Genomic DNA, 25,500 nt, shown 5'->3' on the forward strand with positions numbered 1-25,500 from the left:
GTTGCACCACCACTGGCGTATACTGATAATGACAAACGGTGCTAACAAACCAACACCGTTTGTCAGCACCCCCGAAAGAAGCATTAGCTAGATTTATCTTGACGCTTATTGTCATGCATGGAACAGCTGCGCAGCAGAAACGCTTGAACTGGTGTTCACAGCGCTCATGCCAGAAGCAAGATCTAGGGGCGCGGTCGGATATCGTTGTTCGAAACGTGCGTTGAGTTTGCGTTCAGTTTTGCCTCACATGAGTGGCCTAGCCCAATCGCGTGATGCAAACCTGAACGCAAACTGGTCAATCACGTGAGGGAAAAGTGAACACAAGCTGAACGCGCGTTTAGACCAACGATCTCCGATCACGCCGGGCGTAATCGGAGATTGCAGAGCTGATTTAGCGCAGCGTGAGCCTGCATTCACTTGGCTTTGCGGCTTTCACAGCCAAAAATGCCACGCGCCTCTGGAGACCTGATTCTTTCTCTGCGACCCACGCATGCGCATAAATACCATGGCGTCGCGACAAAGTCGGACGCCTACACGCGCCTCCAGCGTCAGTATAATTGCTATCGCAATAAAAGACTTTACCGATACCGTTAAGGAAAAAAAAAAGCGTTAATCAGTATTGCGAGTGACGCCATACGCCTTTCTTAGCGTAGCTGTTAGCCTCTCTGAGGTCAGAATTTTTTGTGACCGCTTCCGTTAGCAAAAATGTGGGCCGATCCCGGCTTCAGTGTGGGCCAGGAGCAGTGCCTCGTACACGCGTAAGGCAGAGACTACAAGCATTCCGCAAAGTGAAGCCAACAGCGCATACATTGTCTGGATTCACGCTTAGAAGGTACAGAACAGCATACGTTTTAATAAAGAACAAGCACAAAAGAAGCATCAGAACCACATGTATGATAATAAGGCGCTGATGACAATGCGAAGCACGTAGCGCTCCCCGCTTACGTTTCCAGGTAAAGATTACTGTTGCGCCAGCTGGCCGCGCCGACGGCAGCTTGCGACGTGGGGAGTGACGCCCTTAGCCTTTCGCATATAAAAGAGCCAGCCTAGCAACCGATTTTGATCTTTTTGCAGTGGCACAAAGGGCGGTGGCATGCTGTGAAAATTACCAGTACTCCTATTTCTCTAAATTAGCATTACTACCATTACTGTAAAGCAATTTTTTTCACAATGGCCAAAAAAAAGAAGAAATAGGTGCCATACGACAGGTGCATTAAAGTGAAAGATGAGGCGTTCCCAGAGTACCATTTTTTTTACAACCACATGAAGCGAACAGACAATAAAGTCAAGAACAGCACAGAGGCATATTTATCGTTGTTTTCATTTAAATGATAACTAAAAATGGACAGGCTGCAGGTATATACGCGACATCAATGAAACAGCTTAACTTGCAACATTGCTCCATCAGTGCATGCTCTGCCCCCCACTTTTGTCTTTTCGCTTCTTTCGCCGCAATCGGCTACTTTGAAAGCAAGCTTCACTTTTCTGCAACCGACTTCAATTTTCCGTGACCAGGCTGCTATTTTTGCCTATTGTCCTGCATGCACATTCAAGCACCTACCTAGCTCGACGTGCGTTTTGTGAGGGACTGGCCAAGAATGATCACATACCGAGTGCTGCATTCCCATTTGCACATATCCGGTGGTCTAAGTTGTGCATTCAGGCACATATCCACTGGCACACATACGCAATGACCTAAGTTGTATAATCGGCAAGACAGCAGCAGCCAGCATTCGCAACGTTGACGGAAGAGGCAAGTAAATTTCTTCGCATTGATAAAGACAGGGAAATCACAATTCAGGAACAGGCAACTTGCCGCATGTAGAAACTGCGTCCTCATCTTTAGCATTACGCATGCGATGCTCTACGATATCAGTTCTCGGGGCGGCCTCTGTACATCCACTTCTATATCTCTGTATACTAAATATGTCTCGCCGTGGGAGTGTTAGCAACGCCAATCATGGCCATGGTGGCGGATGCGGTAGCGCACGTGTAGTGCAGGAGGTGCATGGGTTTGCCTACGGATATGAAATTAAGGTGCGTGAACATATTTAGGGGGATGTAGAGGGTAGACGCAAAGCGGTAGTGATTTATATTTTTTAAATATGTTGTTGATGTGCTGGGTGGGAATATCCGCGTTGGTGACTACTACACTCATAACAATGGTTGGAAAACAGGGTGATGGTGGGAAATGCAAATTCAAGATGATGAGAAAAATGAGAACAAGGTGAAAGTGGGAGCGAACGTTTGCACAAGTGGTACTTCTTTTTCTTGGCGACATATGCTTTCCTACTGTGTATATACTGTACCGAGGAAAGCTTATGTCGCCTTGAAAAAGCCAAGACAACTTGTCGAAACGCTGGCTCCCGCTTTCGCCTTGTTCTCGTTTGCTCATCGCCATAACAATAATTGGGATAGCTTTAACATTATTAAAGTCGTTGTCAGTAGCGTTTTAGAGATCTCTCGTTTTGCAAACTATAATTGGCCCACGATTCTAAGCCATTAATGCAAACGGTTTAGAACTGCTCAACCTTTGTGCCCGGCTCCTTTGGCCCAAAGCTTACTACCATAAATAATTGCAGAAAGTACGCAGTAGCCTTTTAATCAGTGACAGACCGACTAGGAGCATTTCCTGTTGTTTGACAAGTAAAACCCCAAAATATTTTTTTAAAGTTACATTGCGTTGAATATTCCGCTAATGAGGCAAGAAGATGTTGACATACGCTAAATATACCCCAGGATCACCATGTTCTCGGTATAAGTAGCATAGATTGGTAAAATTAATTCAGTGTCCTCTAACATCATATGTCATAATGGTTACTTGTCTGGTAAATAAGCGTTACTCGCCCTTGATTATCGAAAATTTGCTTAAATGACATCACAAGGAATTTCGTTAGCGATTCAGAATCGTGATCGAACCGAAACACAAGAAACTTTGCCGAAATTCTCAAGTAATAATAGCCCGGATTTAAGGCATTATTCTGGCTCTCACGCTAGAAAAAAAAAGCCTAGCTTGCTTACAACGGTTTAGGACACCATCAAGCAGTGCATGACGAAGAGTTCCTGAAGACGAACGTATTAAATTGAAAATCAGTAAGGCCGTCTCCTTGCGTACTTACGGTACAGATCATTAACGATACGACTGTTGAAACGCTCAGTCTAGACAGACAAAGACTACTTTAATGCCAGGGGGTATCTAAGATGCTAAAGGGGACCATAAGGCTGTAGAGCGCTCAAGTAAAGCCGGAAGTTCTGCGTCAGCAGGAAAATGGCACGACACAGAAGCTATTTGTAAGTGCTCTCGAATACGCGCATGCAGCTAGGGCGCCGACAACACTGAAATATAGCATTGAACCTGATCAATACAAAGTACAAAATATAGCTACATGCAGTTCCAAGTAAAATGCTTAGACAGCGGACGGCCCAATACACTCATCAAACAACATAGGAAGGTTGTGGTTGAGAGTCCTCAGAAATTGAACTGAGGGCGCTTAAGTCTTTATCCGATCGACAATCGCGCACCCGAAATAAATACCAACATTCGATGGCTACTAATAAAAAGGGCACAATTCTCACCCCCCCCCCCCTTCCCCCCCCCACAAACACATCTACTATATTGAAAAAGATCACTGACGATTACGATACTCCCTAATGCGAACTTTGAGCGCAGCTGTATACGTGTTTTCATTTCGCGATATATTGTCTGGCGAGGACAGTCTGTCTCGTGCAACAAGCTGCAAACGAGTGAAGTGTGGCGCGACTGTCTCGCTCGCTAATCGCGAGACCGTGAGAGGCAGCGCGCGGGTAACGCGTCGCCGCGGTTAGGAGCAGCCGCCGCAAACAAACATCCACTCATGCAGCGCTTTCTTTTGACGTGCTATCCGCATGCATTATAGATGCTGTCTTCGGTTAACAGATGACGCAGGCTACTCTGATGCTATTTCGGAGGGATCGTCGCCACAGAAAGCTCCATAAACACTAGCGCGTGGTGCGCCGCCGGCATTAAAACGCAGCTGTGGCAGAACGGCCAAACCAACTGGTGGCGAGCCGCTGCGGCATTCACGTGACAGCATGAAAATCTCGCCTCATGTCTCTAGGTGGGAGACGTCGCGTGCTTTTTTCTTCGTATTCTGACAGGTCGACGCTGTGTTTACGTTCTTCTTCATTCGTTCTTAACGCGAGTCATGTCTTACGAAGATGACGACGTCGTTGCCACTGATCATAATCATTTCGGTGTGCTTGCTATTGTTGCTGCGTCGCCGCGTTCCAAAGTCCAGGAGAATGAGTTACTGGGTGTCGCCTCCGCATCCTTGTATTCACGGCCCATCTTGTCGTCGTGCAGAATTAGATATGGTGTACTGTCTCCAAAAACCTTGTGTCGGTTTGGACTCATTGCAACTCTGGAACCATGGCAACAGAAACAAACGCGAACGAGGCCACACCCAGCAAATCAAACACGAGCGAGTAAGAGCTGATGTGAGCATACAGTAGTACGAAACGAGCGGTCAAGCTGACACCAGACACGAGTGCGCATCGAGCAAACGGTCGGGTCTGCATGACACCAGTTACCCGCCCGCACGTCACTAAACAGGACGCTCTTGCTGGTTACCGCGGTTCAAGGCTCGCGTCTTTAATTTCATGCTCCACGTTCGTTCTTTCATCCTTCGCTTTTGTGTTTGTCAGCTCGGTTACGCCGATGCTCGCCGCAGGTGCAGGCGCCTAATAGCTGCGCTCTAAAAAGTCGCAGTTTCGCCCGAAAGGGGAAGCATCGATTGCAATAGCTAATGGACGGCTATACTAAGTAAGGATAGTAGTCTTATGGTCTAGACCGTGTTAAGTTGTAAACATAGGCATACCAAGTAAATTAACAAGCATGGTGTGACGTGCGCGCAAGCAAACATGGCCATATCTCGCTTGATGACCATGGAAACTGGCTGTCAACACGCTGGAGTGAGGAAGCGCGGTAGCAGTAGTCACGCGCGTCGACCACGTCACCCCTAGTAGAACCCCCCGCCCCCCCCCCCCCCGTCCCCCTCATGCCCACGCGGACCTTGTCGCAGTCGCAGATGAAGCCCGGGCGAGTTCACGAGGGTGTTCGGGCCTGCCGGAGGAGAACACGCACTCTCCTTCCCACCCTCCCGGAGCCTTGAACGCGAAGGAAGACGCTTGGCTTCCTCCCCGCTTTCCTCCCTTTCGTGCGCCAGATCTAGTCGCGATCGCCGGCTCACCCTCGCAAGCTTTTACTCGCACATACAGCATACGGCGCGCTGCGACAATGTTATCGCCCTTAAATTTTTACGTAACCTCACGGCGACGCTGGCGCCAGAATTGTGCTTGGAGTGTCTATATATTTCCTACCGCTATAAGCTCTTCCTTCAGGAATAAAACATTCTGCCGCTTGTAATCCCCCTCGCGAGGACGTGCATTCAGAATTTTGTGGAGTTCTTAGCACACGTCAGGAATAACCCACCCATTTGTCTATCAACGACTTTCAACAGCTTCTTCCAAAATGCCAGAACAGCAGTTCATAAGTTTGTGCTGCACGGCGATGTGACGGTGCAATATTTTCGCGTAGTCATATCAATGTCAAGTACAAAGCCGCGTAAACCTACAGAGGCACCCACATTTTTAAAAGAAAATTTAGCTGCGCTTGCAGCCGTAAGTTTTTATTTTCATTTCGAAACAGTAAGAACACCAGGAAAGGCAGCAAAACCGTGGATAGTGCCAAGAAACATGGATACTATAGCAAAATTAACCTATTCGTGAGGTTTTCAGCAGCAAAAGATGCTAGAGTCCTCAGAAAGGTTAAGCTGCATAGGAGCTGAAAAAAAGTACAGCGCAAGAGCGAGGACTCTTGCTAGTTTAGCTTGCTTGGCAGCGAGAAAACTAGATCACATTTTGTCTGGTGACAGAAGAAAAAAAGAACATTTCAATGGCGGTTTTACAAGAAAGAACACATGTAGTTTAACTGTAAATAGTGATATCTTTTGAGGAAAGAAGCTGGTCAGACAACCACAACGTTGAGTGAACTATTTGAAATTCGTGATTTTCGGCACGCCAGATTTCTGGACCACTTATTTAGGAGAGCGCGCGAAGTTGAACACAATTCTGAGGGTAATAATGTTTATGTCTTTGTAGAATCAAATATATATATAGTAGTGCTCTTGAATCGAATAACTATAAAACACTTAACCAATATACTGCTATCAATATTGAGGTATTTAGCAAAAGGTAGATACAATACCTCCGGGATTGGGAAGAATTGGAGATAAAAGTTAATGGAGAATACCTTAGTAACTTGCGATTCGCTGATGATATTGCCTTGCTTAGTAACTCAGGGGACGAATTGCAGTGCATGCTCACTAACCTGGAGAGGCAAAGAAGAAGGGTAGGTTTAAAATTAATCTGCAGAAAGCTAAAGTAATGTTTAACAGTCTCGGAAGAGAACAGCAGTTTACGATAGGTAGCGAGGCACTGGAAGTGGTAAGGGAATACATCTACTTAGGTCAGGTAGCGACCGCAGATCCGGATCATGAGACTGAAATAATCAGAAAAATAAGAATGGGCTGGGGTGCGTTTGGCAGGCATTCTCAGATCATGAACAGCAGGTTGCCATTATCCCTCAAGAGAAAAGTGTGTGACAGCTGTGTCTTACCAGAACTCACGTACGGAGCAGAAACCTGGAGGCTCACGAAAAGGGTTCTCCTTAAATTGAGGACGACGCAACGAGATTTGGAAAGAAGAATATGTGTAACGTTAAGGGATAAGAAAAGAGCTGATTGGGTGAGGGAACAAACGCGAGTTAATGACATCTTAGTTGAAATCAAGGAAATCAAATGGGCATGGGCAGGGCTTGTAATGAGGAGGGAAGATAACCGATGGTCATTAAGGGTTACGGACTGGATTCCAAGAGAAGGAAAGCGTAGCAGGGGGCGGCAAAATGTTAGGCGGGCGGATGAGATAAAGAAGTTTGCAGGGACAACATGGCCACAATCAGTACATGACCGTGGCAGTTGGAGAAGTATGGGAGAGGCCTTCGCCCTGCAGTGGGCGTAACCAGGCTGCTGCTGCTGCTGCTGCTGCTGCTGCTGATGATGATATACAATACCATTAGCTCAAGTTTTCAATCTCTACGCAGTGACGTTGCGCAAGGAACCCCGAACCAGTACCAACACTTGTATATGCTACCTCAGCAGTACATCTTAGGACGCTGCTTATTTTTCTCTGAATCAGCTCTAGCATCACGTGGACTGGGCACACAGAACGTATTATTAACAATGATTACCGTATGCTCGGCTACATAGGGCGTAACCTTCCCCAATCCCCATCTTCTCTTAAGTCAATGCTCTATAAACAACTAGTTCGTTCTAAGCTAGAATTTGCGTCAGATATCTTGGATTCTTTCTACGAAAACAATATTCGTCATTAGAATTAGTGCAAAACAATTCAGTTCCTTTTATGTTTTATAACTGTAACCTAACTGCTACTATTGAGGGTGAGTTTCACCATTGGAAAAGCTGGCGCCACCGTCGGCGTGACGTGGCATGAGGGATCACGTGGACACCGTGGCCGTGTCGGCTGCTTCGGAAGCGCGGAAGTGAGCTTAAAACGAAAGTTTCAAGTCCCAGCTGCGCTGCGGTTCTGATTAAGTGGTGAGGCTTTACCGCCTTGGATGTCTGCTTGACAACATTTGAAAGCACTATAACAGATAGTGGCTGCCTTTGGAAGCGTGCAGCATGGTAGGCTAATGCTCGGTGCCGCAGTGCCGGACGCACGCAACGCAACCCGGTGTCAGCCTTATTCACACGTAGCCGCAGGGCAAGGAGCTGCGTGAAGCTTGGCTCACGAAACTTAGAACCGGCAGAGAGCCATCAGCTGCAACTGGGGTATGGAGCAAGCACATACACGAGGAAGATTTCTGCTACGGCGCCGGGACTGCGATGTTCGGTGAGTAGCTGAAAACGCTCACTGAGAAGCTCGTGCGCGCCCGCAGCCCGGCCTATGTCATGGCGGTTTGGTCTATGAACTTGATGCTAGATACTCGCAAGTTCACTGGAACGGAAAGGGAACGGTAAGACGCGCTTTAAAAAAAGGCATGACATATGGTCATGTTTGTGTTATGAATAAACGCACTGGATGACGAAAAAGAAACATCGCACGGGGACAACACCGATAAACATGCAGTGCGACGCAATTTGAGAAATATTACAGAAATATCCAAGAATTTAGCGCGCGCGCACACACACACACACACACACACACACACACACACACACACACACACACACACACACACACACACACACACACACACACACACACACACACACACACACACACACACACACACACACACACACACACACACACACACACACAAAACTAATCGAAAGAAACACGCTATATGGATATGCACAAGAGCCAAAAAAATGAGTTCGTGAATTAAAGAGAAAAACTCGGGTCATAGTTCTTTGGGGGACGCGACTACACAAAAGAAGAGGTCGCAGTAGGCGTGGAGGTCTCTATATCGAAATTATTTTTGAACAGTTCGATAGCGTCCACGCAACAATGGTTGCTAATGTACTGTCAAATGCTCATATTCTGCGGCCTAAAGCTCACGGCACGGTGCGAAAACGCCTTCACAGCGAAAGCAAAACGCTGTGCGCGGACATGCGTGCAGACGCGCAGTCAGTAGCTGCGAATCCGTGCGATCGCTGCATTGAGGCTTCATTCTGTTATGCTCCATTCGGTTATACAGACATATTAAGAACATATTTCACATAGTTTACTCTCAGCGTTTGCCTACCGTTCACGCAAGAAGCCGCTTCGGGAGACTCCCTCGCAGAGACCGCGTGCAGTGGCATGCACTGTACGTATTCGGTAAAGAGATGGCGTCTGTAAATGAGTCTGTGTGTTCAGTTTGCCCAAGATTATTATATCGACAGTCAAGAACGTCCCTCGTTTTGAGAGTACTTACATAAATGTCCAGGAGGGCTGCCGCATGGTTTTTTATTGAGCGCCGTAAGCAAAACCTAAGAGGAGCGCGCCGCGTGATCCCTCATACTACGCAAGGTAGGCGCTTCCGACAGATGGCGACTCCGTAAGTCCTCGCCCCCAATAGCTTCCACGAAAGCTAGCCTCTCCCGTTCTTCTCTAGATATCGCCATAAAGTTTCACGGCTTGCTTATTTCATAAGCTATACCACCGCACCACCCTTCATGATGCCATAATTACTCGTCCCGAATACGTGTCACACCACTTCGATCATCAGAAGAAAGTTGGCATTCAACCACGCAACCTTAAGTATTTTGTTTTAACTTCTATTGCGCGCACTGTCCTGGATTGGAGCCACCTTCCTGCAGGATTTGTGGTCGTCTCTAGCAATGAATATTTTTTGCGAAACCTTACCTAGCATTCTATAACTAGGAAGAAGTTTAATGTGTAATAACGAGACCTACTGTATTCGGTTTTATTTTTGTGTGTGTTTTGTACTACCATTCCCCTCTATATGTCGCATGGCCCTGAAGGTACGTGAATAAATAAATAAATATGTCTCAGAAGGCCTATGAAAAGCGTGGCCCAGTGAAATATGTTTAAGTGGGTCCAACATTTTGGGTAAGGCCGTGTAGTTCCAAAAGGCGATGCATGGTAAATACGCCCCTCCACCGGGTGCGAAGATGAAAGAACCAATCCTGCGCGTCCTCTTGCGCTCAGTGACCGTTGAATGATTGTTCGAATGGAATCAAACGCACTTGCTTTTGGACAGCCGCCCGCTCAAAGAACTTTTACTGAAAATTTGGGTGATATAAAGCTTTACGCCAAAACAGTGCCTAGACTAGTGACCTTTCAGCGATAGATGCGACAAAAAAATGTTGCTCTTATTTACAAACTTCAGACGACAGCGATCAATACTTGCGAAGGGACGTCGCAGGCGGCGAAACTTGGATTTACAAGTACGAATGACATCACACTCACGTCGCAGCGCAAGGAGTGGGAAAAAATCAGATGAACCAAGGCCGAAATAGCGCGGAAGAACAAAGTAAAGATTGTAGTCATCCTTATCGCGCCTTTGAAATCCATGACAGTGTGCACCATGAGTTTGTATTTGATCGTCAACCTGCCCGTGCAGGTTTCTGCGTGAATGTCCTGAAGCATGTGAAAGCCGCGGCAAAATTTGTCGAAAGGGCACTGGATTCTACACCATGGTAATACCTCTGCGCACCCTACTTTGATAGCGTGCGAGTTTTTCGCCCGCGTTTCCATCAGTGTGCCGTAACACCCTTCTAAGTCGCCCGATTTAGCCCGCTGTGACTCAGTTTTCTTCCCGAAATGTAAACTGGTGCTCCACGGGTGGCATTTCGGAGGTATGACACTTGAAAAGGAAACGTCATCGCTGCGGAAGTCCTTAACAGAACAGGACATTCAAGCGTGCTTTCAGCAATGGGAGATAATAGGAAAACAAATGAAACCACTTTATTGAGTTTAACGCAAAGTATTCAGAAGGCGAGCTCATTGACGTATCTGAAAGTTCGTGCTCCCGAATAAATAAAAAAAAAAACATTTCGCAAGCTTTTGGGACAGGCTTTGTGGGCTAAATGTTTAAATATTCTTATCAATATTTATTCGGCTATTGACAACACCCTTCCATTTTATTTCCGTTGATTGCTTGTGCTCACACATTCCCTGGTGAAATTACCATCGTAGTACGCATCTTTGTGGCCTTGTTGTTCCTTGACCGCAAGGGTTTAGTAATCTCGCATTCCGTTTAACGACACAACGATTCTCTCGTTAAAATTTCCGTTTTGACTCTGTCGCAGGCTATGTGATAAATAAATTTTATCCCAAAGTTCAGGATAATCTATTCTCCTTTCTACCCACAATGTAGCTGGAGGTTTGACACTGATCAACGTAGTTTATTGTTACAAAAATAATTTGTGAATTGTAATGCTTCTTACGACGGCGTAGTCTGTTACATGTGACATGTCTCGTTTATAGAAGTCGTTTTGACGTAGCACCTCTCTGGGCTTCAGCAGGGGCCAGAGAGGTGCTACGCCGTAAACGCATTACGGCATTATGGCAGTTTGCTGCCGTAATGCGCTATGGATACATTTACTCATATGAATCCGTATTACATGTAAAAGCCAAATTAATAAAGCAGCAATAGCGCTTTAGTAAGAGCAGAAGAAACAGTTTAGCCCCTAAAAAACGCTGCAAAACTTAATTGCAGAAGTAGGTATCATATATTCAGTCAGGTTTATCGTGTCGGTATTGACGCGCCAAGGCTTGTAACTCAGAGCTTTAAAGAAACTAGCTTGCTTTCCTTTCCCCCGCTTCTATACCTAAAGCAGGACATTCGTGAGTTGATAGCGCCGCAATGGCCGGACGTTATAATTAAGCTATCCGTTAGTCTAAGTCTTTAAGTGTGGCATTTGACTTTCACTTCATGCTTCGAGGCCGATGGTGACGAATGTTGAGCATATCTAAGGGCTAAAAATATTAGTCTATTTATCTAATCTATCCAAACAAAGCACAGCCGGTCATTTTTTTATAAGCGTAAAGGAGTCACCGAAGTGTACTTTACCTTTTCCCTCTATCTCGCTGTGCAATCCAACTTCAGTTTGGGCAGCGTCGCAGTGCTTCTGTGCATCAGAGCCTTCGTAACCTCCAGTTAACACTCTGAGGCACAAGCCTTGCTTGCAGTAGCCTCTTACCCCGAATAATCTTCCGGATCCAGCAAGGTACTGAAAAGAAAGTGGCATAATTCTGAAAGCTGTCCAGAAGTAACTGTGGGCTAGCAAAGTCTAATTAAGTGTTACTAGTCGTCCATCGCTTCTATAAATATTTAAGGCGCCAAATGAAGAACATCACAAGTGTCCTTCTTGCGGATATTTTTTTGATATCTGGTAAATAGCGCATTATTACGCTAAGCACTCAGACGCGCAGACAATTCGTAGAGTTCTTTTCCTGCATTCCTCACTGCTTTTCACTTTTCCTTTCTTATTATCTTTAGCACATTTCAGCTTTAAAGATGACTTTCCTCCACAATAAACGCAATGTGGGTAAATCTTCAATGGCAGTAATTATTGTACAGAAGCACGGGTTATTTTCCTGTTCTCTCTCACATATGTCCTCCGCTGATGCACTTCGCCAAGCTTTCACTATAGCACAGTGGTGTTCCTCTACTGACGTATATTCTGCCTACATAATATATCCCTTGCATCATCACTTCTTTGTTTATGTGTAATTTCTCAAACATATTGGACTATGAATAAACGTCAAGTATGTGACAATATCGAAATCAACGATAGCTGCATGTACAGTAGTGTAAAAAGCTGGCATTGCTTGCAATGAAGTTCAGCATAAGTTTTCATATATGAAAACGTCACGAGTGAAACTGTAGTGAAGAGAGACTGACGCTGTTAGCAACCGTAAGATTCATTTAAAGATTACATTTATGACTGGCAAAAACCCCACGCGCGACAAGCTACTGAGATTTCATACGAGACAAACTTAACAAATCGAATTTCGTACAAATCCCAATAACATGGATAGCGTCTATCTACTTTGAACGATCTGCCGTCCTTAGCACAACTCAAGAGATCGAGAAACCTTTATATCTGGCCAACTCGATTGGCTGGCGTGCCATTCAGCGGCGAGCGTCGGCGTTGTCCCTCAGCGTAACCCAACGAACGAGCACAGCAAAGAAAGACAGAAGGAATGCGAAGCAATGCAGGTGATGAAAGACGTACGCACATCCACTGCGCCCACCCATAGGGAGAAGGCAAACATCAGCCAGAAAGCTTGCCCTGTTCATGTGACAACGGTGGCGCCGGCCGAGCAGGGGAAAGAAAAAAAAAGCTACAAAGCTTGCCTCCTTCCGCGGCAGCGGCGGCCAAGTGGGATAAAAAAAAAAAGGAAGAACCAGGAAGCTCGTCTTCTAGCATAGCATTCGCCGCAAGCGTTTCGCGGTAAAGATTAGGGTTGCATAAGCTGCATTTAACTGGAAGCGGCAGCTGTGTGGCCGGTTTTTATACTATAGCGCTGCACATCGCAGCTGTGCCAGTTGGTGCGATGACCGGTGCGGTGCCTCTATATATCGTGAAATGAAAACGCGTATAGAGCTGCGCTCAAATTTCGCATGGGGGAGTATCGTAATTGCCGGTGAATGTTTCTCTAAGAGAACCCTAAAAGGCAGATTGGCGATAGATTGTAATGGCTGCTGCATCAAATTTTCCATGGTAGATATGCTGCTTCGTCGCCGCAACCTGCCCTACATCAAGCGTTTCAATATCCATGGCAGCACTCCCAGCTGATCTTAAATGTCCAATTGCATTCCGATTCGAAACACGTAAGCTCTATCTGCGGCAACTAGTAGTTGCCGTCTGCGCTAATTATATCATGGACGAGACCATCAGTTAACGTCAGTTATACGCTGCATCTATGGCTCACTAAATGTGGTGATAAATGGGAGGGTATAGAAGGCGCACTTGTCTATGAGGTTGCGGAATGCACCTGGCGGTCGTCACGTGCTTCAGAAACGACACAATAGTATGTTAATGATCGTATCGAACGCAATAAAGTGTCACAATATTATTACAGCAGTCCCACCAACCAGATAAGCGAACCTAGGCAAGAAAACTTCGGGATAGCACTCAATTGGTTAAAAGTGGTGGCACTTCTAGTTCTGTCTAAAACAATTGTAGTTCTGACTGCTTAGTGACGAACAGAGATTCCACAGCCACCTTAATTCTACACAAGAAAAGTAGGAAGATACCTATAAAGAAAGGAGTTAGACAAGGAGACACAATCTCTCCAATGCTCTTCACTGCGTGCTTAGAAGAAGTATTCAAACTATTAAACTGGGATGGCTTAGGAGTAAAGATCGACGGCGAATACCTCAAGAACCTTCAGTTTGCCGATTACATTGTTCTATTCAGCAACAATGCAGACGAGTTACAACAAACTATTGAGGACCTTAACAGGGAAAGTGTAAGAGTAGGACTGAAGATTAATATGCAGAAGACAAAGGTAATAAATAAGCAGGCGAGGGAACAAGATTTCAAGATCGCAGGTCAGCCTCTAGAGTCTGTGGAGGAGTACGTTTACCTAGGTCAACTAATTACGGAGAACCCTGATCATGAGAAAGAAATTCATAGAAGAATAAAAATGGGTTGCATCGTATAGGGCAGGCATCGTGAGCTCCTGAATGGGAGCTTACCGTTATCATTGAAAAGGAAAGTATACAATCAGTGCATTTTACCGGTGCTGACATACGGCGCCGAGACTTGGAGGCTGGCAAAGAAGCTTGAGAACAAGTTAAGGACCGCGCAAAGAGCGATGGAATAAAGAATGCTAGCGTAACTTTGAGACAGAGAGAGGGCAGTTTGGATCAGAGAGCAAACGGGCATAGACGACATTATAATAGACATTAAGAGAAAAAAATGGCGCTGGGCAGGTCATGTAATGCGCAGACTAGATAACCGTTGGACCATTACGGTAACAGAATGGGTACCAAGAGAAGGGAAGCGCAGTAGAGGACGGCAGAAGATTAGAGGGAGTGACGAAATTAGAAAATTTGCTGGTGCTATTTGGAGTCGGTTGGCGCAGGACAGGGGTAAATGGAGATCGCAGGGAGAGGCCTTCGTCCTGCAGTGGACATAAATAGGCTGATGATGATGATTATGATGATGAGTGACGAACAAAGTACAAGACATCATCCTGCATGTTCAAAGAGACTCACTGAACTTTGTAACCGAACCAGCAAGCTGGAAGAAAAGGACAAGAAAAGCGACGGAACGCATTACACGATGACAGTCGACAGTAATGCGCTTAGCTTGGAATCAATATAGCGACACAACGTATTGCCACTGTCGAAACTAGATAATTTAATGGGAGTCCGGCGCCTTAAACAGGTTCCAAGCGGTACACGAAGCATGCCCAGAAAGAATTATTTCTCCCCCCCCCCCCCCCCTGACCCCACTGCTACTCTATCCTTCTGCATGTGCTTCCTCTTCGTTCACTTGCGGCGTTCTTAGTTACCGTTACACTCCTCGCCCACTCTCTCCTCGAGTTCGCACAAGAGTAAGACAGGAGCGCAGTACAGGTTTCACAAGGGACATAAAGCTTCATCTCGCTGGCATCAGCAGACAGGCGCGCTTGCGACGGTTGTCATCGAATTAGGGAATCGCGGCCGAACGAAAGGTCACAGGATCTAGAGCTTCTACAGCACGCAAAGGGCCAAAAAAAAAGCGGGGTAAGAATTTTTCGCAGTATCGAGGTAAACGTAGTGCCCGTCGAACCATGACTAAATCGCCCGGTTTGAAAGTGCGAGCAAGACTTTGCTGAGAAGACGTTTTGAACTACACTTGGTGCGGTATGGCTAGCAGAGCTCGGAGGCGAGCCTGGCGCAGGGTCTCACTGGAGTGCACTTTTTCGGGGCGTTCTTGCAGTGTCCAAGCCAGGAAGGTGTTCTTGCGGTAACATTGGTGTCCTACCGTAGAGAAGCTGAAACAGTGTGGCGCGGGTCACTTCCTGTTGGGACGTCTTTAGATCGAAAGCAGCAGTAGCGACGTAGTCATTCCAGTCGTCGTCTGTAGGACGCGCGTCAGAGACTGCTGCTGACCCAGGTGGCCAGCAGAGGGGGCATCGTGACAGATGAAAAGCATGGATCGTTGCATGGCCACAGGCACCACAGGCGGGTGCGATTCACTTCCTGTACGTCGATGATAAAGGAGGCCATCTCGGACTGAATATGCTCGTGAAAGTATCTCGAGACGGCGCTTACGTCTTCTGGTATCACTAGAAAGGCGCCGGTCGATGTTGCAGATTTCGGTATTGTTTGATTCTGTAGCTCGGAGATCGAGTACTGAAAGTTACGGCGTAGAGTAGTTAGTAACGACAGGGCTTCGTGAATGGTAGTCGGCGTCTTGCTACAAGAACCTCTGCAGCGAACGGCCATCTTAATATTTGGGAACCCACCTATCAAGTTTGGTATCTAGGTCTCTTTTTTGTTTGGAGCCAGCGGCGCCGCGCAACGTTGCCATTAGCCATAATAAAATGCTTGTCCCAGACGTAAGACCCGAACTTCTCAATGGCCTGATGTCGCTGATTTCGGTATCCTTTGATTGTGCAGCTCGAAGATCGAGTATCGCAAATGCCGGCGCAGAGTAGTTAGTGACGAAAGGGTTATGTTAAAGGTAGATGGCTTTTTTGTCACAAGAACCACTGCGATGAACGACCGTGAAGCTGTAGTCTTGAAATTTGAGGGCTACGATTCAGGTTCTTTTTCTTGAATTGTTGCAGACGGTTCCCTGAGGCGTAGTCTCTGAGAACTCAATTAAAGACAATGCCATTTATTCCAAAACAAACAAATGACTTTAAGTGTAACAAAGAAAAATAGAAATAAATAAAGCACCCACCCAATGAAAACTCATAATGAGAAAGAAAGTACACTAAGAGCTATAACAGAAGCCACAGCACTCAGTTAGGGACAGATTATGAGTATGAGCGTGCGCGCAGCATTTCCACGAGGAGGGGCGGAGATGAGGCGGCGAAAGAAGTAGCGTTGGTTTCGCCACAGTGTCGATGTAGTTGACCGATGAGCCAACGAGCAGAGCATGACAGCTCCGGTTTGGAGAGGGGAAGCAGGCGGCCTGGTGGCACGGGCAGATGGCGCCCGTAGACCCACTGCTCGCACTCCTCGTGCAGGAGCAGAAGTTCGCAGGCCTCGGGTAGCGCTGTTCAACGTTCGTGCTCGGGAAGAGTAGGGACGCCTGGGAACAGGATGGCAGCAGGCCCCGGTCGGTGGAAGCACTGGAGGCCCTGATCCAGAACTCGACGGCCCGTCTCGGTCCGGTGACCGATCTTTACCCTTGCGTCGCTTCCTCCAACTCTCCCCCTCTTCTGCCAGCGAGCCTCGTTTTTCTGCCACTGTGGCCGATCTGTTTTTTTTTGTTCCTGATTGGGCCCTGGAAACGCCCTGTCACATTCCTAATTGGGTCAGTTTCCTTCTCGTTTTATCTTTCTGCGCCGCGCGTTCGCGTGAGTAACGCTCCTCGCCGTCGTCTTCCGTTCAGCGCTGAATTCGCTTACGCGCAAGCACTCTATTGTCCTCTTCTTTCTCTTCTTCCACAATGGCACTGTGTCGCGCAATTCACAAATCACAAGGGCCCACCTGGTAAGTTTGGCAGTTAATTTTGTTTTGTTTGAAGCTAGCACAGTGGAACGTTGTCAGTAACAATAGTAAAATGCATGCCGTAAACCTAATGCCAAATTTCTGAATAATCCATACTACCGCAAGGACTCAGGTTCTGAAGCGTGGTACCGACTCTGGTTCATTGAGGTGGCAAGTGGAATATGCAACGGGAATCTGGTTCTCTTTGGAGTCGGATTGTGGAGCAACCGCCCCAAGGCCAAGTCCACTGGCATCAGCGTGGATGATGCCAGGGGCATCCTCTTGATAGTGTGCGTGCGTCGGTGGTGTCGTCAGGGCCACCCTAATGTTCTGGAAGACTGAGTCCTAGTAGGAGTGCCAATGCCACTTCTGATTTTTTTTTCAAATGTTCATCGAGGGGGCAGCGTGGGTGGTGATGCCAGGGACGGAATGGCGGAAGTAGGAAGGGAAGCCCAAAAAACTTTTAACCTGCTTGTTCGTTGTAGGAGGCGGAGTGCTTCCTAAAGCTTGTAGCTTCGAAGGGTCAGGACCGATGTTGTGGGTACTCACAACTTGATCCAAGTAGGTAACTTCTGAGTAGCCGAAGAAGCACTTTAAAGGTTTTATGCGCAGTCCACCATCATCTAGGGCGCGTAAGACGAGCTCCAAACGCCGTTGTTGTTTGGAAAAGTTGAGAGCGTATACGATAATGTCATTCAAATACACAAAGGCTATCGACCACTTCAAGTGTTCAAGGGCCGGGTCCATTAGTTATTGGAAAGTTGCAAGTGCATTAGAGAACCCAAAGGAAGCTGGTTCAAATGGTAAAGGCCGCCAGTCCAATAAAAGCTGTAGTCTCAGCCTCGTTCTGGTCGAGCGCAACCTACCAGTAGCCGGAGAAGATATCGAGTGTAGTGAGAAATCTGGCCCCACGAAGCCGATCTAAGGCATCGTCGAGCCGGGGAAAAGGGTGTCATCGGGCTTGGTAATGTCGTTTAGGCGGCGATAGTATACGCAATATCGCCTAGTGCCGTCCTTTTTTCTCACGTGATATACTGCGGATGACCAAGGACTGAACGAGCGAGATATGATGCCACACTGCTGCATATCTTCCCTTGAGTTGTAATTTCAACGCGTTCAGAAGCAGAAGCACGACGAGGGTTGTTTCGAACGAGTGCATGGGAGCCAGCGTCGATTTTGTGACGAACAAGAGTAGTACAGCCAAGTTCGCTCGGTGATAACGTGAAGCACCTTGGAAATTTCCCCAGCGATGTTTCCATATCAGAATTTGCTGCATTTCGCACCGGAATCGAAGCAGTAGAACATGGTGAGGAGAAATGCGGGTTTGATTGTGACAAAAAAATTTGCGCTCAGTGCCATCTGTCGCAAAAGGGATATTAACAAACTTCTGGCATCGCCGAGGACCTGAACAAGAAGGCCTGAATCCGAACATCAGATTCTACCGTTTTCTTTCAAGGCCTCACGAAGCGGAGCATCGGGCGCGCTGGATAGCTGCAGTTCGTCGCGCTGGGTAAGCGAAACTTCGCGCCATGCTGACTGCTTCACCTGTCTTGAAGCTTGCTTGATTATCTGCGTTCTAAAATTCGATATTTTACACCTACAGTCCCGAAGGCAGACCGACATAGCAGCAGACATGGCTGGTGATTCACGATTCGAGACCCGGCCACAGCGACAATTAACAATTCGACTGGTGCGAAGTGGTGAAGCGACTAGGTGCGTGCAAATGACCACAAATGGTCGGGCTGATTCGGTGACAATTCACTGCCCCACTACGAGCAGCACAGGTTAGAGAGTTAAATGTGCTCATCCTTGACCTCAAGCCAGCACGTTGAGGCAGTGCAGCAAGGTAGTATTGATTGCAGCACATCGGTGTTCGAGCGCTGTCATTAACAGCTACATCAAGCGAGCAGCGCATGAGCTCGCGCTGCAGCGCGATTCGCACATACGTTACTGCGAGCTCATATGCATTGCATCAGTTATTTATCAGTTTCTAAAGGGACAGATGGCCGCTACTACAGTGCAGGCATAACTACTTGTCTAGCGGCATGCAGTCAACAAAGATTGCAGGAGGCTCGCCGTTTCGCAGCATGTGGAAAGACCGCTGCCGTTGCGGCGCGTACGATTGTGCGCTCGAGTAGTTCGTACATCGCGGCACGCTGAAAGACCGCTGCCATCGCGGCGCGTACCGTCGTGCGCTCGAGAAGTTCCGTACACGTGTCTGCTTATCACTGCTGTGAATTCATTTATAGCAAGCATTTCCTTGCGTTTGTGCGCCTGAATCTAGCAGCGAACCTTACCTGAAGTTCAACTTCGTACGCGACTCGCTTTACTTCCGATTGACACCGCGCTAAAACTTCGCCGCTTATTTCTTGATCGGCGTACACGTATTCGGCGTTGCATAATTTATTGTCTTTACGCAGCGTGCCACCCCTGAAAATATATTCGGCACACGATATTCACTGCAAGCCGTGGTACAACAAAACCGAAAGTGGCGGGTCCGCATTGTAAACGTGCTTTTCGAAGCAGACGACCGAGCTTGGTACTACCCATTTCAGGACAGAGGGCGCTTTTTAGCACCATTTTCGCAGCGCCCCTTGAGCATTGCAAGAGCCCCATTGCACTTCGCGCGCTTTTCGAAAGTGGCCCCGCCGACCGTACTCCTGCAGTTCTTGTTAGACGAGGTAGAAGTAGTTGACGCGCGGCGACCGAGGCAGCAGCAGCGGCTTGCGATGTGATGCAAGCTCAAAGCGCGCCAACACGTTCCCGATCTCGCCTGACAGCAGCTTCAGACGCCCGGCTGCGCGGCGGTGATAGGAACGACTGGGCAAGGAGAACGGACTTGCATCAGTGGACAGAGTAGGAACACGTCATTTTTCCGGAAGCCGTAGCAAGTGCGCGCTCTCGCGCCCCGTTTCCAGGCTCGGGCGCGTAGAGCGCGCTCGGTAATCACGCACCGGAAGTCGCTTTTTAGCCGTTCAGTTTAAAAGAGCGCACTCTGCTGGCTAGAGCGCGCTCGAGCGCCTTAACACGCCCCATGACTCGTCGAACGTTACAGCATAATAGCTGGTGCCCGCATGCCCTCCAGAAAGTCCTACACAATTCGTATGACACATAAATCTGATTATACAAAGTTCGACGAGAACGTGCACAACAGATAGAATCAGCGATAGCATCGAGTAAGCGCGTCTTGTGCTGAGGGAAAACATTGTGTTGTTTGCGGGTGCAATGCAGCGCCCGAGAAAAGACTAATGCTATCTTCTACTGGTCGGCTCCGTTCGCCGAAGCAGAGTCAGGCAAATCCGGCCTTCCATGAAGCCAGAAGCTGAGGACAAGCGCGCAAGCCGAACGAGTGACTCGCTCTCAGAGGAGGAAATGGCAGATGCGAAACCACGTGACTACTGCCAACGTCCGACGTTTAGCCTATCAAAAGCACCCGGCGCTGCCGGCGGGACGAGAGTTCGATGAGACGCCAGAATTAGTGGCCTAAGTTGCCTAAGTTACGGTGGACCGTAACCTAGGCAACTTAGGCATCTTCGAGCACCTCGGAGCGGTCGAAGATGGAGGAGAGCGATCGATAAAAAACAGCCGAACGCAGCCCGCGCACCTCTTTCAACCAGCCGAAGACGCCGCCGCTCGCGAGAGCGCTCTAGAGCGCTCAGAAATGACCAGCCGAAGCTGCAATTAATAAGTACATGTGTCAATACCCCCCGCTTGAGAGGCATCGTGCAGATGCTTTTCAAGTACCTATTTGGGGCCTAATTAGTGCCTAATTGATCGAAGCATTTCATGATTTGCCGGTATATCAGCACATTCTGATTAACCCTTTCAGTACCACGGGGAAAATAGGTGTTTTTTGCAGGTTGCGTCAGATATTTTTTTTCTGAGGGAACCACTGCAGTAAATATTTTCTATAATCCACAAACGAAAATCATACTGAATGCACTTTTCACGCATAAAAACTTTATTAACGAGATGTATGTCATAAAGGAGATATAAATTGCAAAAAATCAAGATTGTGGGATAAAATCGAACGAAGTTTGTGAAGATGCGCTTGTACCTAGTAAGAAAGAAGATGTACCAAAATTATGAGATACACTAAATTTATTGCCGTCTAATAGGCACTATATCCCCCCGAAATCCAAATTTTTCGTCCGACAAGTTTTCCACTACAAACATTTAAGTGCGAGCACTGCAGCTTGGCGTGCCAGGCCGCGGCTGCCGATATTCCGGGCTGGCTTGTGTCGTCGTCGCTCTCAGAGTCAATGCGCCACGAAAAGACAGCAACCTCAGACTCACTGCTGCTCGATCCACCGTTAAATCAGCCGCAAACGCAGAGGAATCACGAGATCTGCTATCTTTCGAAGCACGCGCGCTGCTCCGTGAGGCGGCCACTTTACCTTTCTCTTCTTAGTGTCGCGAAATTTCGGGGTGCGTTAAAAAATGAAGACCTTGCGGGGAAAGAGCGAACTGCTTAGAAAACGAAATGTAGGTCTCCTCGTTCACGTCCCTGGCGCAGAGTGTCCGTGAGCGGGGCGGAAGGTCTTGAAAGCGGCGTTTCAAACCATCAACAGAGGGCGGCCATTTTTGCTTGCTACTTCGACGATATTGAAAACTTCGGAGTGCATTCAAAAATCACCGCCTGGTAGAAAAAAGCGAAATGCATAGAAAAAAGAAGATAGTTTTACGCGGAAAGTCCCGGAATCGGCGTTTCAAGCCATCGTTAGCAGGCTAAGGATGCCCAATGAGCGTGGTACGGAAAGAGTTAAATATACATTTGGGGAATGATTCCCTCCTTTCAGGACTGTCAAATGTAGCGCATGATGTTTTCGCGCGCTTCTAGTCCCACTAGCAGTGCAGGCATCATCAGCCTGTAACGATGAGCAATGCATAATGATGAACTAGAATGAGGGAGGCGACAGTGGGCGACCAAATGAGCATACGTATTATTTAATGTGGGACACGTGTGCTGGAAACATATGGTGAGACTTTTGCGGGCGATTCACAGGATGGTATTACACGCGACAAGTAACGCGACTCGAACAACAAGCCACGCGGTTGAGTTCTCGCAAATGCGACAATATATTCGTACCACGCCTTTGAAGGGCCAGTGACATGACGAACAAGCACGAATCCTTCAAGCATGTACGTCGGAGGGCAGAAGGTGGTCGCGTTAGCTACGTCGTGGCGGCACGAGGAGCTAGGCGGTGCCGCCAAGCGGTGAGACGTCGTTGATCTACCAAGGCAGCGGGGCGAATGCGCGGCACGGATAGTTGTGAGGAAGCGGCAGTGACCGGCCGCGTGGGTCCACTTTAGCTGCTCAGAGGCTTGACGATTTGGGTGAGAACTGGGATTTGTACTCCATGCTGACCTGTGTAGATCGGGTGATCATCTAAGCTCTTAATCGATGTGGTGACACCGGAGAAACCGTTGGTGGCCAGGCCGCCTATCCAGCTCCAAGGTGGAGACGTAGCAAGCGAAATATCCAGCGCTCTGAAGTAGTGGGTTAACACCTCAGAATGAGCAGTATGACATTCACAGGCGGCACGCAATACATATAGACTTAGTCGCACATTGCAGTTTAGGGCCATGAAACGCTTGACTGTAACCTCGGGGTTTTAAAGGAAAAGCGGCAAGCGGTTAACTTGGTAGAAGACGCTTGGCGTGAAAACAGGCTCTTCTCTATATTCGTTGTCTGTCTGTCTGTCTCTCTGTTTGTCTTGGACCGAGGAAGCTGCCAGGAGCCACAATGTGTCAGCATCTAGCGTTGAAAAGTAGCATGCACTTATGAGGCGGCCCAGACTATGGTGTAGTCGTTCCAGAGGACATGCATAGAGTCGCCTAATGCTGTTTAGTGTTCTGTAGTCGACAAAGCACTTTATGGTGTCGTAAGTTCATTTCACAGGCACTACTGTCGGGCACGTGACCAAATTTTGCATGACTCACGTGCGGTGCCTTACTTAAGAATGTTGCTCACATGTTCTCGTACCACACAGCGGTCACAGTAGGCTGAGCAATTGTGTGCTGCGGGGTCATAAGGTCACAGGCGACTGATAGATGGAAAAAGCATTGCTGTGGCGGTCGAGTCGCAATGTCGAGTGCACCGATGGGCAAAGAATGTGTGTCGTGTCGAACATCCATGAGGATTGCGTATTTGCACTGGTTACGCCTGAAGATGATAATGCTGTTTTCTTGGGCAAGGGCTAGGTAGTTATCGCCAAAGGGCGGCAAACGAGTGTAAGTTATCGTGTTGTGATGAATGAAGTGATGAATGAGGACTGGTAGAGCCCTGCCTGCAAATTATTTGCTGTACAAGTGCGCAGAATTTCAAGGATTCATTTTTATGCGGAGCACTAAGAACCTGTCATGTAGCAAGAAGCGAATAAATGCCGTAAATTGCATAAGTTAAATGTTGTCATAGCGCATTAAATCTTTCGCGACACTGAAAAACTCTAATAATCGAATTGCCTTCCGTATTTTTAATCGCTTTATGTGCTTCATAGCCGACAATAGTGTATATGCCTCAGCTGGAAAATACTTGTCTGCGGATCAGTGGCGTGGCAACGCAGGGGGTGGGAGGGTTGGCCGTGGGCCCTGGGTGCCAGTGGCAGGGGATTCTTATGTCTTAAGACCGCCCCGGCCTCACCCTTATTCCGCCAGCTTCACTGGTCGTAAATGGTAACGAATTCTCCGTTAACACCCGCCGTGGTTGCTCAGTGGCTGTGGTGTTGGGCTGCTGAGCACGAGGTCGCGGGATCGAATCCCGGCCCCGGCGGCCGCATTTCGATGGGGGCGAAATGCGAAAACACCCGTGTACTTAGATTTAGGTGCACGTTAAAGAACCCCAGGTGGTCGAAATTTCCGGAGTCCTCCACTACGGCGTGCCTCATAATCAGAAAGTGGTTTTGGCACGTAAAACCCCATAATTTAATTTTTAATTTCTCCGTTAACGAGCAGCACGAGCCATGTACCAGAAGTGTAGTGCGGCAGAACTGTCGGCTGCAGCTTTAACATCCTACGTAATAATAGCAGGAATGTGCGGGCAGAAAAATTGCATTCGTCGAGTGATTGCTACTGCTAACTACTCGCTTTAGCGGAACGTTTCATGTGCCGCCATTGTTTGTGTGTCGTAAATAAATATACGGTGTTCCATTTATCAGTTTTGTGTCGTTTGTATTAGTTTTGTATCAGTTTCGCGGTGTTCAATAAAAGCACTGTCTTCTAGTCATAGCTAACCGCCTCTTTGTCATTTTGTTGTTGTTGTCACGGTGGCCTCCTACAGGGCGGGGTATTGAGCCACATTCTCTTTAACCTAACTATGGATGGCCTTGCTGAAATATTGCCCAAGACAATTCACCTATCAATGTACGCTGATGATATTTGTCTTTGGTCTTCTGCGGTGACTCGTCTTCGAGTGCGCGCAAGAATTCATCGGGCAGACATCCGAACTTGTCCGTATCTCCGCGAACAAGGCCTTAGTGTGTCCATGTAAAAATGCGCGTTAATCGCGTTTACGCGCAAACCCATGGCACCGTACCCTGTTTCTCTCAATGGCCAGGCTATCAAATACCCGAAGTATCACCACATTTTTGGTGCGATTATTGACCGGGGCCTTTCATGGAGCTTCCACTGCATCTACCTGAAGCGGCAATTAATTTCTATTGTACTATAATGAGCTTCCTGTACGGAAAAACCTGCGGCAAGTCGGTGCGGTCCATGATGCAGCTGTATAGAGCACTGCTTCTTGACTTTTTACGGTACAGCTTGCTGGTTTTGGCAAACACATGTACAGCAAACATTTGTAGCCTCGAAAGTTTGCAATACCAGGCTCCACGGACATGTCTTGGACTACCACGATGCGCCTCGACTCACGCAACAATCAAGATTGATAGAGACTACTTGGTTCCGACGTGTATAACGATTGAAAACCTTAGAGCCCACGTTCGCCATCTGTGTCTCGTACCCAGTCACTATGTTGTTACTTTGCCAGCGAAAAGAACTCAAGCCACATTTTCCAAACATGTTGCGACACATCAAGTCTACCTTCCGCCGGGCTTTACACCAGCAGCAAGACCACGGTTATCCCTCTCGTGCCTACAACAGCCACAAGTGCGCCTCACAATTCCGGGAATTACGAAGAAGCCCCGCCATTCAACAGTGGCTCTAAGTCAGTTCACACTGTCATTACTGAACGAGGCATATGAACAAAGCAGGCGCATTTACACCGATGGATGTTTCTCAGCCATCAGCTCCACAGGCGCTGTTATCATCACCGCCTTAGAAGTTACAATTAGTTTCAAAGTGTACCTCAAATTTTAAAAACATCTTAT

At 47.7% G+C, this 25,500-nt stretch overlaps 1 protein-coding gene across 1 annotated transcript in view; it reads right to left on the bottom strand.

The window, feature by feature from the left end:
* Positions 1-25,500, bottom strand: part of LOC126524402 (uncharacterized) — an 89,925-nt gene that overhangs the window by 36,597 nt on the left and 27,828 nt on the right. Inside the window, exon 4 of the mRNA XM_050172725.2 lies at positions 11,582-11,741. Within this exon, the coding sequence (XP_050028682.1) occupies positions 11,582-11,741 (160 nt within the window). The remainder of the gene's footprint in view (positions 1-11,581; positions 11,742-25,500) is intronic.

This window comes from Dermacentor andersoni, chromosome 3 (assembly GCF_023375885.2).
Source record: "Dermacentor andersoni chromosome 3, qqDerAnde1_hic_scaffold, whole genome shotgun sequence".
NCBI lineage: Eukaryota > Metazoa > Arthropoda > Arachnida > Ixodida > Ixodidae > Dermacentor > Dermacentor andersoni.